The sequence below is a fragment of the Helicoverpa zea genome, chromosome 12 (assembly GCF_022581195.2).
Source record: "Helicoverpa zea isolate HzStark_Cry1AcR chromosome 12, ilHelZeax1.1, whole genome shotgun sequence".
Classification (NCBI taxonomy): Eukaryota; Metazoa; Arthropoda; class Insecta; order Lepidoptera; family Noctuidae; genus Helicoverpa; species Helicoverpa zea.
The window spans coordinates 8,980,911-8,993,753 of record NC_061463.1 but is presented as its reverse complement, the minus strand read 5'-3'; the positions used below and the strand labels follow the sequence as shown (position 1 = coordinate 8,993,753).

At 36.8% G+C, this 12,843-nt stretch overlaps 4 protein-coding genes across 4 annotated transcripts; 2 read left to right on the top strand and 2 right to left on the bottom strand.

The window, feature by feature from the left end:
- Positions 1 to 166: 166 nt before the first annotated feature.
- Positions 167 to 2,033, bottom strand: LOC124634993 (nuclear envelope phosphatase-regulatory subunit 1). Its single transcript, XM_047170719.1, has 4 exons — positions 1,835 to 2,033; positions 1,480 to 1,551; positions 657 to 791; positions 167 to 361 (listed from the first exon to the last, which is right to left on the bottom strand). The coding sequence occupies exons 1-4, from the start codon at positions 1,890 to 1,892 to the stop codon at positions 216 to 218; spliced, it is 411 nt and encodes a 136-aa protein (XP_047026675.1). The 5' UTR covers positions 1,893 to 2,033; the 3' UTR covers positions 167 to 215.
- Positions 2,034 to 3,209: 1,176 nt separating this feature from the next.
- On the top strand, positions 3,210 to 5,826 carry LOC124635165 (enoyl-CoA delta isomerase 1, mitochondrial-like). Its single transcript, XM_047170970.1, has 5 exons — positions 3,210 to 3,491; positions 3,655 to 3,889; positions 4,043 to 4,189; positions 4,806 to 5,018; positions 5,322 to 5,826. The coding sequence occupies exons 2-5, from the start codon at positions 3,656 to 3,658 to the stop codon at positions 5,577 to 5,579; spliced, it is 852 nt and encodes a 283-aa protein (XP_047026926.1). The 5' UTR covers positions 3,210 to 3,491; position 3,655; the 3' UTR covers positions 5,580 to 5,826.
- Positions 5,827 to 6,173: 347 nt separating this feature from the next.
- Positions 6,174 to 7,946, top strand: LOC124635164 (enoyl-CoA delta isomerase 1, mitochondrial-like). The gene is made up of 4 exons (XM_047170969.1): positions 6,174 to 6,464; positions 6,753 to 6,899; positions 7,159 to 7,371; positions 7,563 to 7,946. Exons 1-4 carry the CDS (start codon positions 6,237 to 6,239, stop codon positions 7,830 to 7,832), a joined length of 858 nt encoding a protein of 285 aa, XP_047026925.1. The 5' UTR covers positions 6,174 to 6,236; the 3' UTR covers positions 7,833 to 7,946.
- A 111-nt stretch (positions 7,947 to 8,057) lies between these two features.
- Positions 8,058 to 11,899, bottom strand: LOC124635166 (dynein regulatory complex subunit 3-like). Its single transcript, XM_047170972.1, has 9 exons — positions 11,753 to 11,899; positions 11,171 to 11,538; positions 10,906 to 11,078; positions 10,289 to 10,498; positions 9,972 to 10,112; positions 9,538 to 9,739; positions 8,962 to 9,147; positions 8,475 to 8,614; positions 8,058 to 8,238 (listed from the first exon to the last, which is right to left on the bottom strand). Exons 1-9 carry the CDS (start codon positions 11,850 to 11,852, stop codon positions 8,094 to 8,096), a joined length of 1,665 nt encoding a protein of 554 aa, XP_047026928.1. The 5' UTR covers positions 11,853 to 11,899; the 3' UTR covers positions 8,058 to 8,093.
- Between the last annotated feature and the right edge of the window lie 944 nt (positions 11,900 to 12,843).

The following is a 12,843-nucleotide window of genomic DNA, read 5'->3' as shown; positions in this document are numbered from 1 at the left end:
CTATCTGTCTTTTGTAAGTTTTGATGTTCCAAAAGTGCTTTTTAGCAGCCAAGTAGTGATTTAGTGTGGGTTGAACTGCAATTAACTGATTGCATCTTGAAATAGGTTTGTAAACGAGTATGGACCATTTCTTAGGTTTTCAATTACTATCAAGTAAAGTCAGAAGAACAATGAAACAATTTATTCTTAACTTATAAAATATGTACATTGATGTGTTAGGTGTTGGCGGGGCGCGGCTTGAGGATGAGCTTGCCGGTGTCGTCGCAGGACATGTTGAAGTCGTTCAGCACGGACCGCGTGCGCGCCGTTATGATGCTCGGCGCCACTACCTTTCTGTGCACACCCATCATGAATAGTAGCACTGCAAATAAATATAGTGTTAATCACCAGTATATTCTTGGCAAACTGACCACAAAAAATTGAAGTGTATATTTGCTTATTAATATTTTCGGCCACCATTCATCAGTTGTGTCCTAAAGGCTCAAAAATGCATCTGCTCTTGAAAGTCATAAAGCCAAGACAGTGTTGTCACAAGCTTCTGGTCCATAAGTACTGATAAATACAGATATTGCAGCTGAAATTGTTTTTAAGGCTGCCCAAACAAACAAGGTCCATAATTGTGTGAAATTTGTAGGTATCAGTATTTTTCAACTTACCTAGAAAAGTTGATGTAAAGGCAAAAAATGGGTGATTCCAGAGAGACTGTGTGAGAGAGACGACTGGCGTGAGCGGGTCCATCAACCAATGATATGCTGCTATTGCTGTGCACACAGACACCACTGTCAGTAAAACTGAAACAAGTACAAAATTATAAAGAATGTCTTTATCATCATGATAAACAGATTACAAATTAAAATTATGTAAGAGATCACAAAACTCACTGCTAGCTATATATTGAAATAACATAGATCACTAGCTGTTACCCGCGACTTCGTCTGCGTGGCCAATATAGAATTTCCAATTTTCGAATTTCGTTCATTGCTCATCCCCCGTAGGTGATAGCGTGATATTATATAGCCTATGTGTTGAACCGGCCCCCAGGTAATAGTCATGCAAAATTTGATTTAAATCCATGCAATACTTTTTGAGTTTATCCGGGACAAACATACAGACATACAGACAAAAATTCTAAAAATTACATATTTGGGTTCAGAATCGATTATGGATCACCCCCCAAGTATTCTTTAAAAAAAATATTCAATGTACAGTTTTGACTTTCCTATCATTTTATTATATGTATAGTAGATCATAATTACACCTGTGTTACTACAAAGTTGCAATTTGCATCACGTTAGCAGAAAGTAACTACTTACTTACTTACTAACATTATGAAATAGAACTTGCATCTTAAATTGTATAAAGTAATTAACTAAATTAAATTAGGATGACTACATCTACTTAACAATCTGTGGTTGTCTAGACAAGACTTTCACAGGCCAGGGTTGATGAATGATGCCAAAGAATTACACAGAAACATACTTCTCCATCTCATTGTAGCAGGCTGCAAACATCCTATGACTTCCGTCAGGCGCCTCTCGAACGCCTTCAAGTCTGCACAACAGTAAAACAACATTTATAGACACTCATTAAGAAGTTAATCAAGAAGTGCTTATAATCTCAGTCATTGAACCCTCAGTCTTATAATCTCAGTGCTTATAATCTCAGTCATTGAACCCGTAATAGAAAATAACATTGGAAATCGAGGCTTAATTGGTATCTAGTGGAAAACTCAATCACCTAACAATATTAATATGAGTTATGTTGAAAGATCAACATAATTTTCAGGTGTTAGAGTAAAGAAATAAATGTGAAATACTATGAAGACTTCACGTACCATCGCAAGCCGTTTGTTCCAACGACATCTTGTTTTCACTCGTTATAACAGTAAACATCAATTCGATTTATATCCTTCTACATATTGAGCATAACTATTCTTCATCGGTTATTTATTAACTTAATAAATCTAAAATATAGAAATCAGTATGATCGTTGTGTTGATATTGACAGAACTCTCTATTTCACTGACAATTGACATTAATGGCAGGTATTTCAAGTGCCAACTTGACAGTAAATCGACTGAGACGTTTTGCTATTCTATTTTTACGAACACGAGTCTTTTGAGAGTTTAAAATATTGCGCTCTTGTTTTGCTTCTAATCCGGCCAGCCAGCCGACATGCAGCATAACATGTTCCGATGTTCCTCATGCTGTTGATTATGTTGGCGTTACATAGCAAGCATAGCGTCTTAAAGGCTGCCTAAAGGACCTTCCACACTACTCGCGAAGTCCTTGGCGAGGTACACAGAAAAGTTAATCGGATCCAATAAATAAGATGCAGTATTGCGAGGCCGGGTTGTCGGAGAAAACCGAAGTGCCCCGCGCCATACTCCTCGTATCGTATTCGCCTTACTCTCGGCCACTCACGGCTCTCTACACTTATACAGGGTTACTGGTAAGTAGACCGCATCCTTTCAGGAGGTGATAGTATAGGTCAATACGGACAAATTTGACCCTGGGATACACTGGGCAAAAGTTAACCCGTTTCAAGATAATCGAATTTCAAGATCAGTCGTCTAGGTACACGTATAACTTTTCATTATTAGTTAAAAGTCTCATTTTTGTGGATTTTTGTTTGTTTTTGGATAGAAGATGAATCATTTCATAATAACAAACCATAAAACTGTACAAATCTCAGAGGAAATTATAGCGAACAGAAATTACTTTTTTAGTAGATATTTTCTCAAAAATATTACTTTTCATTTTTTTGTGCAGAATACTTAAAAAACATCTACATTTATATGGCTATCCAAAAAGCCACAAAACACACAAAAATCCGCAAAAACGAGACTTTTAACTAGTAATAAAAATGTATACGTGTACCTAGACGACTTGTAAAGAAAAGATCTTAAAATTCGATTATCTTGAAACGGGTTAACTTTTGCCCAGTGTATCCCAGGGTCAAATTTGTCCGTATTGACCTATACTATCACCTCCTGAAAGGATGCGGTCTACTTACCAGTAACCCTGTATAGTTGAAATTGGATGCGAAAAAACTTTTTTGCTGACTGTACCAGACTGTACTTAGGACTTGAGACTTTGTCTGTAATAAACTATTGATGAACTATCTCATCCGGGTCAAATAAAGACATTTTAGTTCTAGTGTATACGCTGTGGTTAAAATAAATAGCAGAATTCAGAAATAGAAATAAGTCTACACTACACTTCTACAGCTAACCAACCACTGACCAACTGAGTCGAGATAGTTGCTAGTTTTTTTAGCCGATATTGTGAAAAAAAACATTCACAAGACCTAACCACACCCACCGAGGCCAAGGACATCTAGTAGACCTACTATACGTATAACTGTAAACTGAACTTTGGAACTAAACATAGTTTAACATAGATTATATAGATAAAATTGACAATCGCCGGGTCCAAAGTTCAACAAACAAAGTGAACTGTGTTAAAATAAATTAACTTTTTATACAAAACGTACGTATTTTAAATAGCCTCGTTGATTTTTATTCCTACTGCAAAACATCGCAAGTGCCGGCGGGAGTAACTAACCTGTTTTATTGAAAGAATTAGTTTTCAAAGTAGTATTAAGAGTTTGAAGTAAAAACTAAACACAAACCTACAATAACTGTATTTTCAGAATGTTTCCTTTGAGGCAAATAGTGTGCAATGCCACCAGAAGATTTGTGCCCACTATGAGGGCAATGTCCAGCTCCGGTCCCCTGGTGGACACAGCCGTAGACAATGAAGGAATAGCCACTGTGACTATGCAAAGACTACCAGTGAACAGTCTAAACTTGGAACTCCTGCAAGCTATGAGCAATGCACTGGATGAAGTAGTTAAAAACAAATGCAAGGGAATGGTGCTGACATCTGTAAGTATGATGATGATAATTTTACTATCTAACCAGTCAATTTCATGACATTTATGGGTCAGTGGGTCGTCTTAGGGGCGGAGATGTGAACCTCATTCTACCTAAAGACCAAATTACAGAGTCTGGTTGTTAATCTTAAATTTATCTTCACAGGCATCGCCAACCGTGTTTTCTGCTGGCTTAGATATCATGGAGATGTACAAACCTGACATGAAGAGGGTGGAAACCTTCTGGAATACCCTGCAAGAAGTGTGGATCAAACTCTTTGGAGCCAACTTCATTACGGCTGCAGCAATCAATGTATGTTGAACTACATTTTAGTTAGAAATAATGATTAGTATGTATTTTCAACATTATTCATTATGACTAATGATTTCGATCTTCTTTTAGTTTTTAAACTTTCTAATGGTCACGTTACCTACAGGTTTTCTTCCATAAAACCACTTGTTTAGCAATTAATTTGTTTTATCAGAAAATTTGACGATTACAGTCTTTATTCAAATTGTCCGATAGGATGCTGGCAAAGTTAACTGTAATTGAATCATTAATTCATTAAATATTTACATATTATTTCTTTTATGTTGACATGCTGACTTAGGATACAATAATGTAAGTTATTACTTAAATAGTGTTAAAACAAAATATGTATTTTTAACCAAAACAACAATTTCTTAAATTTCAGAGATATTGTCAAGCCAGTTTTTATTATTGGTATTAAACCTGGTTTTCCTTAAAAACTGGTTTGTGTCAGTTTTAAATAAGAATTTCAAAAAGTTGAAAAAAATAAATGTTTATTTAGTTCTAATGAATAAAGTTAATAGACACATTTCTTTTACAAAAACTTATTACATATTCACTTGATAAAAATAACTAGTAGGTATTTGACAATAAAATGCATACCTTTTTTTTATCCCAGGGTCACGCCCCAGCCGGTGGATGCCTTCTGTCAATGTCATGTGAATACCGAGTGATGATGAGTGGGAAGTTCAGCATCGGTCTTAACGAGACAGCCCTAGGTATTGTGGCTCCCACCTGGTTCATGCACACCATGACGAACACCATCCCACAGAGGCAAGCGGAGTTAGCTCTTACTACTGCTAAGATGTTCTCTGTTGAAGAAGCTCTGAAGGTACGACTGGAATTATCTTCTATATAGACCAATGTTTTTTATAGTTAGTTATTTTCATTGGTGTTAAATGCCACTGATAAATAGTTAAGAAACTGCATTTTGTTGCATGTTAATGGACAAGTGTTCAACCTCCCCCCCCAGACAAGTGTTCAGTCTCAGCCAAACCATGGAACAAAGGCTATTTTCGATGTTTTACATTCGGATGGTTTCAATAAAAGTATCTTAATACAAAACTTAAAAATAGCTGCATGACATTTACCTCCAAAATTTTATATGAAAATTCATATCAAACTTGTATAACAGGTTGGTCTCATTGACGAAACTGCATCGGACAAAGCGGACGCCGTCGCCAAATGTAAACAATTCATGAAGAGGTTCGACAAGATCCCGCCCCTAGCGCGTTCTATGACCAAACAGAAGATCAGGGCAGGACCTCTAACCTGGATGGAAGACAACCGCAAGCAAGACACGCAAGAATTCCTCATGTTTGTTGGTCACCCTAAAGTGCAGCAGTCATTAGAAATGTACATACAAGCTTTAAAGAAAAAGGCCTCCAAGTAAATGTACCAGTCATGAGATTTTGATGTATTATTGTGTGCTTTGATATGTGTATTTTATTTGTAAGCATGTAAGAAAAATTATGAAAGGCATAGCCGTTCCTCATTATATAATCCTATTTTTAAGTGCTCATTAGATGAATATATTGTGTTTTACATTTTGGAATCCCTCAAGTACTAGAATGTAACAAAATGTGCAAAGGACGATGTATGAAATATATACAAATAAATTTGTTAATTATAAAGTATAACTACTGTGTTTAATTCAATGATTTGAGATCTCAAAAAGCTCACGGTTACACATTGGTCCTAAAACTGTAGACAATAATTATTATGTTGTTGTGGAGTGTAGGAACCCTTAAAATTAAAGAAGGTATATTTAATTAAAGTGTACTGTTTTACAACAAATACAATCGGAAATAATTTGCATACAAAAAGAATTGACATCTTTAACGAAGTCAATTGCTTTAGTCGACTTGATACTAATAACATCCACTCTACCTAATCCAGAATAAAAGATAAGTGACTTCTAACGGTATTGCGGTTCAAAAGTAAAAACTAAAATATTATCAAAACCAATATAAAATTATCTTTTATCTTAGTCGCACAAAATTATCTTGTATTCATTCTTTACGTTATAGCTTGCCGAAAGAGTTAGACGATGTTCCACTTGCGACAAATTCCTAGAGCCCTCGTGGTGAATTGTAGGCAAGTGTCTTCGTTACAAAGTAACCCTTTAGTGGGTATAACAGTGGATGATGAAGGGATAGCTACAGTACAAATGCAAAGGGTGAAAGTGAACAGTTTAAACGTGGAATTATTGCAAGCGTTAAGAGACTCGATATGTGAAGTTGAAGAAAAAAAGTGTAAAGGCATGGTTTTGACTTCGGTAAGTCGGTTTAACTAATCTATATTGTTTATGACTTAACACATAGATAATGGGGCCGATATGATTATGCCAACTTTTTATGAGTGCAGATAAAGTGGTGCGTCTGTATGATAGCGATGTTTGTGGGGGTCGACATCGTAGAGTCAACTTAAAATGTTTTTAATAAATATTTTTTTATTACACGTTAGCCTCATCATATACACTTATAGCATTTTTGGAGTAACAGCACAAGGGATTTGGGGACCCTAAAATTTTTCTTTCAATAGTCCCTTCTATTTATATTTTCAGGTATTCCCCACAGTCTTCTCAGCGGGTCTAGATTTGAATGAATTTCATAAACCTGACGTTAAGAGGCTGACTCTGATGAATGAATGTATTTTCCACGCCTCTGAAAAACTATTTGGAACAGACCTGATTACCACTATTGCTATCAATGTAAGTTCCTAGTAAATATTTAAAATTGACCTTGTGGAGCATATCTTTGTGTTGTGCCTGACTGAGGATTTATAGGTCAAAAATAGTCTAAACAAGGCTACTAGCCAACTCCTGCAAGCAAGAGCAAAATTGGCTTATCTGGATTCTGAATGGGTTTTTTTACTTTACCCACATTGATATAATATCGATAACTTGTTTTCAGCAAGCAGACATAGTATATAATGTGGCAATGAAATTACTTCCCTTAACTTAATTTCAGGGTTACACAGGAGCCGGTGCCTGCATTCTGGCGCTAGTTTCCGAATACCGCGCAATGACAACGGGCCAAGCTACCATAGGTCTGAATGACACAGCTGTGGGAATCATACCGGGGAAGTGGATATATGAGCTGATGGCGAGGGTCATGAGCCCCAGGCATGCGGAACATGCCCTTACCAGCTCCTTTATGTATCCTGCGGAAAGAGCTTTGGAGGTTTGAATAGTCTCATCATTAGGATTAAGGGCCTAGGTATCCAAATCCCAAATGAAGGCAAAATGCATGTAAATGGCACAAGTAGGCATTCTTAAAAATGCCAGGAAAAATCAATCTATGTTTTGAATAACAAGCTTTTTCTTCATAGTTCTCTATTAGTTCCCTTTCTTTGATGAACCTATTTTTTCCAGGTTGGATTAATTGATGCCGTAGCAACAGACAAAAATGACGCAATAGAAAAATGTAAAACCTTCATTAGATCTTACGACAACATACCACCAGAAGTCAGGGCTGCTACAAAAAGATTCATTAGAGAAGATTTCCTCAAATATATAGAACAGACTCGGAAACAAAATTTGGCGGGTCTCGTGGAGAAAATAACAAACCCCGCTTTTCAAGTAACCGTCGATCAGTATCTTCAAAATTTGAAAAACAGAAAGGCTGCTAAAAGTGCTGCATGAAGATAAAGCAGTAAAAAATATTTTTTATATTCCTCTGGGACACATTATTTTGTAATCTAATTTGAAATATTGAATGTCTCTCGTACACATAATAAAACTCGAATTTCTCAGCAAGTCTTAGCGTGTAAGCATTTGAAGTACACTTTTTTGTTCCCCTGGCGAATATCGCAAATCAGTTAACTTATAAGTTGGTAACTAATAAGTAGTTCAAAAGAAACCACAATAATTTTATCATCATGCGAAGTATATTTACGCCAATCCTCAAAAGTCATCGCCCAGCAAAGCCACGGTATCAGGGTCGACAGTATCAGTGAGTGCCATGTGCATATCAGCCCACTCCTCGCGCTGATTGTCTATGAAATAGTTGATCTCCAGAATTCTGTCGCGGTTGCGTTTTACCTCGTTGCTGGAAGAAAAAGAAAATGCGCTTATCTATTTACATGCTCTCACCATTCTCTGTTCAGCTTTAACCTATCCGAAGAACCACATACGTACAATTTTTTTTTTTAAGCAAGGAGATTCGTTAACTTTGTCTCAAATGTAAAACCTCTTTTGCTAGACCCTTAAATGAAGTAGTCACAGGTCCTGAGTTGTCCTCATACCAGCAAGCATAAAAGTTTTAAAAATGATAAAGAAACTTACTCATTAGTCCCCTTGACAAGATCATCACGCCATGTATTAGCGCGCGTCATGAGGAGGTCCTCGCGTGCGTCAATAAATCGCATGTGGTTGTCTGATGATGCGGCCACTAGGTTCATTAACAGGTCTCTGTCCATCATTACCTAGGGCCAACAAAAGTAGAAGATAAAAGTTTCGTCGCTGACCACACTACTATGCTTTATGTAGCACTTTGTCTACTAGACCAACGTCTTCTAATTTGATAAGACCTAGAGAGGGATTGTTAAGAAACAATTTACTGTGAGTCAATTGTTTTGTTTGGTCTTTTGTTCGTAAAGACCGTTATTGGATACAAGGTGAGAAACTTCAACCTAGAATCTAGATAATAAAAAATACAGACACCTTGTCACATTGTCAACCATCGAAAATTTATGATAGAAATGTATGTAGGTATATAACTTTCTGTCTAAAGCATAAAATAGTTTTTTCTTCGCAGTTCTTAGGTACTCACGTCAAATAATTCAGGCGACGCGTCTCCCAGCATGATCTTATTGCCGAGGTACTTGGACAGCACTTCGAACTGGCGAGTAGACCATACACTCTCGTGTTCGCGCCACGCTCCGAATGCCATGCGCGAAGATTCTAGTAGCTTCGTCACCATCTCCGTCATGTTCACTGAGAATTGGACGCGGGAGTCCTGGAATTCAATAAGACTATACTAAAACTTTAGAACGAATTGCCCGAGGAACCAAAAAAATTATACAATGGGTCCTCCAAATCTTTCACCTGGATTCCTCTATGATAGATTTAAATTTAATTAATCTTGATAATTGATTAAGTAGTATGAGTGTGGATGGACGGACAGGAAGAAGCAGGCCGAAGAATACATAAATGGATAATGGAAGAGGACATGAAAAACATAAATTGTGTTGACCCCAAATAAAATGGGATCAGGGCAGGAAAAAGTGTAAGTACAAAAGGTGAAAAAGGTGCTATAGGAGTTATAACTACATGCGCGAACTCATGCTCGGAATTTAGTTGCGGACCATCATTGTAAAAACTGTTATAAATAATATCACGTAGCTACCTCGCACTGCTCAAACAACTGCATCTCAGTGGTCATGAGACTTTTCCACAATTCGTACAGCACCTCATGGTAGGATTCGCCTAGTTCTATCAGCATCGGTTCCATCTGCTCTAGAGTTATCAGTTTCGAGTTGAACTGGTCGCTTATTTCCCTCACTTTTTCCATCACTGGCTTTTTCTTTTCTTCAAATTCTTCTAACACTCTGTTATTACAAAAAATAAGTTACCTGTTTTATTTTTGTTATTGACATAGTATTCATCTCCCGAGCCTTTTTCTCAACTATGTTGGGGTCGGCTTTGTTATTAACATCATTAAAAAAACTAATGAAATATGTAGTGGTAAGAAGGTACAGGTATAGTACCTATATAATACACTGAGATTAGACGTTTTTGAAAAAACAAACCCAATAGGGAGTTAAAAATAAAACTGTTTACTTTTTGCTCTTCGCGACACTTTCCTCCAAAGCACTGTCCACAAGGTCCTTGAATAATTTAATTTCTTTTTGTCTATCGGTGTACGCTCCTTGTGCGAACTCGACCAAGTTAGCCATTGTTTCTACGTAGTTTTCTTTGTACCTGTGGAATAAGTATCAACGATTCACCAATTTATTAAAAACTAGTCAAGTCATTGATACTACTATTTTGCGAAATCTTTTCACGAATCTGAAGTCACTATCTCGTGCTGTCTCGGTGAATCAGCTACTGTACTGTATAACATAGAAGTGGAATGAGCAAAATAAATATGTACTTACTGTTCATAGTAAGCAAGGAGCTCCCCTCCGAAGCTTAACAATATCATGCCATCAGGGTCCTTCTGGAACATGGTCTCCAACATTTCTGGCCCACTCAGATACTCCACGAAGGACAACGCGTAGAAAGTAACTTTCGCTTCATATTCCTCTTTAGCTATCCTTTCCTGTTCTGTTTTCTCGTCTGCTTCGTCCATCTTTCTTATAATACCTCTGTAATAAAGTAAAATCTAATTTCTCCACGAGATCGAATCCGAAATGAGGAGATCCGTAGACGAACTAAAGTCACCGATATAGTCCACCGGATTAGCAAGTTGAAGTGCCAATGGGCAGCCATATTGCCAATGGCCGATGGGGTCAAAAAGTGCTAGAGTGAAGACCACGGCAAGCAAGCGCAGCGTAGGACGTCCACTAACAAGATGGACAGACAACCTCATAAAGGTCGCCGGCAGACACTGGAGGCAGGTCGCTTCCAACCGGTATTTGAGAAGATCTAAGGAGGAGGCCTATGTTTAGCAGTGGACGTCCTATGGCTGAGATGATGATGATTATTCAGATATTTGAGAGACTACAATATTTACGGTTAAGGAAACTAGTACTTATAGCTTTTATATATTTACCTGAACATAGCCTTCCCAGCCTCTCTCTCCTCTTCAGTAATGATCTTGTAATCGAGATACGTGACCCTAGATAGAGCAGCTCTAAGGAACTGGTAGGCCATGGCATCGTCGCAGCATGGGTTGCCTTTGAAGCTAACTGACCGCAACTTACGAAATCTTCGGAGGTACGCCATCTGAGTAAGGGTAGTAAAGTTATTGACCTGCAACGATATGTTATGGAGGAACTAAACTAAAAGAAAGGAGTTGGTATATTCATGCCGCCGACCTCTTTGAAATCTTCTATTTGATTATCGCCAATGCTGAAAACGAGTAGATTCTCCAAAGCGTCCAGGTTCTCCAATTTCCTTATTTTATTGTGAAATAAAGTCAAGACCTCTAATTTGACTAATGCGTCTAAATTTTCTATTACTTCAATTTTATTGAAAGACAAGTCTAGTTCATTAAGGCCTGTTAGCTGTTCTAAGTTCTCAATTTTTTCGATTAAGTTATGAGCTAAACATAACTTTGTAAGAGATCTTAGCATCCAAAGGTGGTCAATTCTCAGAATCTTCTGGAATTCAAGCCTGACTTCTTCAGCCTCATCTAGATGCACACCTTCCTCAGCAAAAAGCCTTCCAGCCTCTTCAGTTGGACCTGAATTCACAATATTTCAAATAATTTAATGAGTGTGCCTATAGTTATGTACCTGGGGTCACGGCAGTGCCCTACCACAACCTTTCTCGAAGTTTGATTATTATGGGTAAGTGATTGACTAGCAGATATAGCAAAAGTTATGATAATCTAGATGGGTGGATAAGTAACGAGATGGATCATACATGATAGCATGATGCTTCATTTAGGTACTTACCGCATTCTAAAATACATCGTATGAGCATAGCATTATCTATTACTCCCGGCTCTACATCGGGGTGAATAATAAGGCTGTTCAGCGATCGTTTTTGAGCCATTGTTTAGTTTTGTATTCGGGAATTATTTTTATGCAATAAACAATAAATCACTTTTTGTTTATGATGTTGCTATGGTTACCAAAGGCAAAGTTAAAGTTCCGGTAAAAATGTATCCAACATAGATATAATATTACTAAACAAGATTGCGCACGCTCAAAATATATATTTACGAAAACGAACTCTATTCTAACGCAATAAGGTACTAAATTGGTTGTATAATACACAGAGGCAAATCCGAGCCGAAAGGGATAGTTCGAACGGAGGCTGTTTGTCTCTTTCTAACACCTTGCCAGCATAAAAAAATGTTGTGATCAAAAATTTTGTCTTCCCAAAAACAATTGAATCACTTAGATTTTTATCTTATTTTAACAATTGTAAGTCAACAAATTAATAACAATCGCATTAATTTATTCGTATTTATTATTAAAACATAAACAACATAAATTTTTATTTTGCTTTTTTTTATTTTCTAGCGGTAACCCTGAACATTCTTGGCGCGTAATAAGCATTTAAAATTTTGTTTATATTTTTTTGTATTAAATCAATTTAAACTATTAAAATGGTGAAAAAGTGTTGCGTTTCTACTTGCAAAAGTGAATCCTATGGTGGTTGCAATATATCGTTCCACAGGTTAGCTAATAATAACATTTTCGTAAACCAAACAACTAGGGTGCCCATGAATTCATGTAACGAGTCAAAATATGGGTGATGGATTTTAAAACTGTTGTACTATTGTTATAGCTTCCCAAAAAATGAAGAAAGGCGACATAAATGGCTCAGCAGTCTATATATGAAGTAGAAATAAAAAAAAAACAGTCTTCACTTCGAATCTTCCTGCTTTTATACTGCTAATTTCCGCTAATTATTAAAAGCCTTTATTAGTATCTTAAGGTCACAAACTGCGTAAGTTAAAACTTCAATACTAATCTGTGTTTAATAATCTTAGCAAATTCGGATTTGTCTCACATAGCTTAATCTCATAGTCACCCTA

Bases quoted from the DNA above. Each gene is read 5' to 3' on its own strand.
- LOC124634993 (XM_047170719.1), bottom strand. From the start codon at position 1,892: ATGTTTACTGTTATAACGAGTGAAAACAAGATGTCGTTGGAACAAACG. The intron at 1,552-1,834 runs GTACGTGAAGTC...ACTGTTGTGCAG, and splicing joins GGAACAAACGGCTTGCGATG to ACTTGAAGGCGTTCGAGAGG. The intron at 792-1,479 runs GTATGTTTCTGT...TACTTGTTTCAG, and splicing joins TGCTACAATGAGATGGAGAA to TTTTACTGACAGTGGTGTCT.
- LOC124635165 (XM_047170970.1), top strand. From the start codon at position 3,656: ATGTTTCCTTTGAGGCAAATAGTGTGCAATGCCACCAGAAGATTTGTG. The intron at 3,890-4,042 runs GTAAGTATGATG...TTATCTTCACAG, and splicing joins AGGGAATGGTGCTGACATCT to GCATCGCCAACCGTGTTTTC. The intron at 4,190-4,805 runs GTATGTTGAACT...TTTTTATCCCAG, and splicing joins TTACGGCTGCAGCAATCAAT to GGTCACGCCCCAGCCGGTGG.
- LOC124635164 (XM_047170969.1), top strand. From the start codon at position 6,237: ATGTTCCACTTGCGACAAATTCCTAGAGCCCTCGTGGTGAATTGTAGG. The intron at 6,465-6,752 runs GTAAGTCGGTTT...TTATATTTTCAG, and splicing joins AAGGCATGGTTTTGACTTCG to GTATTCCCCACAGTCTTCTC. The intron at 7,372-7,562 runs GTTTGAATAGTC...TATTTTTTCCAG, and splicing joins CTGCGGAAAGAGCTTTGGAG to GTTGGATTAATTGATGCCGT.
- LOC124635166 (XM_047170972.1), bottom strand. From the start codon at position 11,852: ATGGCTCAAAAACGATCGCTGAACAGCCTTATTATTCACCCCGATGTA. The intron at 11,079-11,170 runs GTCGGCGGCATG...ACCCTTACTCAG, and splicing joins AAATAGAAGATTTCAAAGAG to ATGGCGTACCTCCGAAGATT. The intron at 10,113-10,288 runs GTAAGTACATAT...CTTATTCCACAG, and splicing joins CTCCTTGCTTACTATGAACA to GTACAAAGAAAACTACGTAG.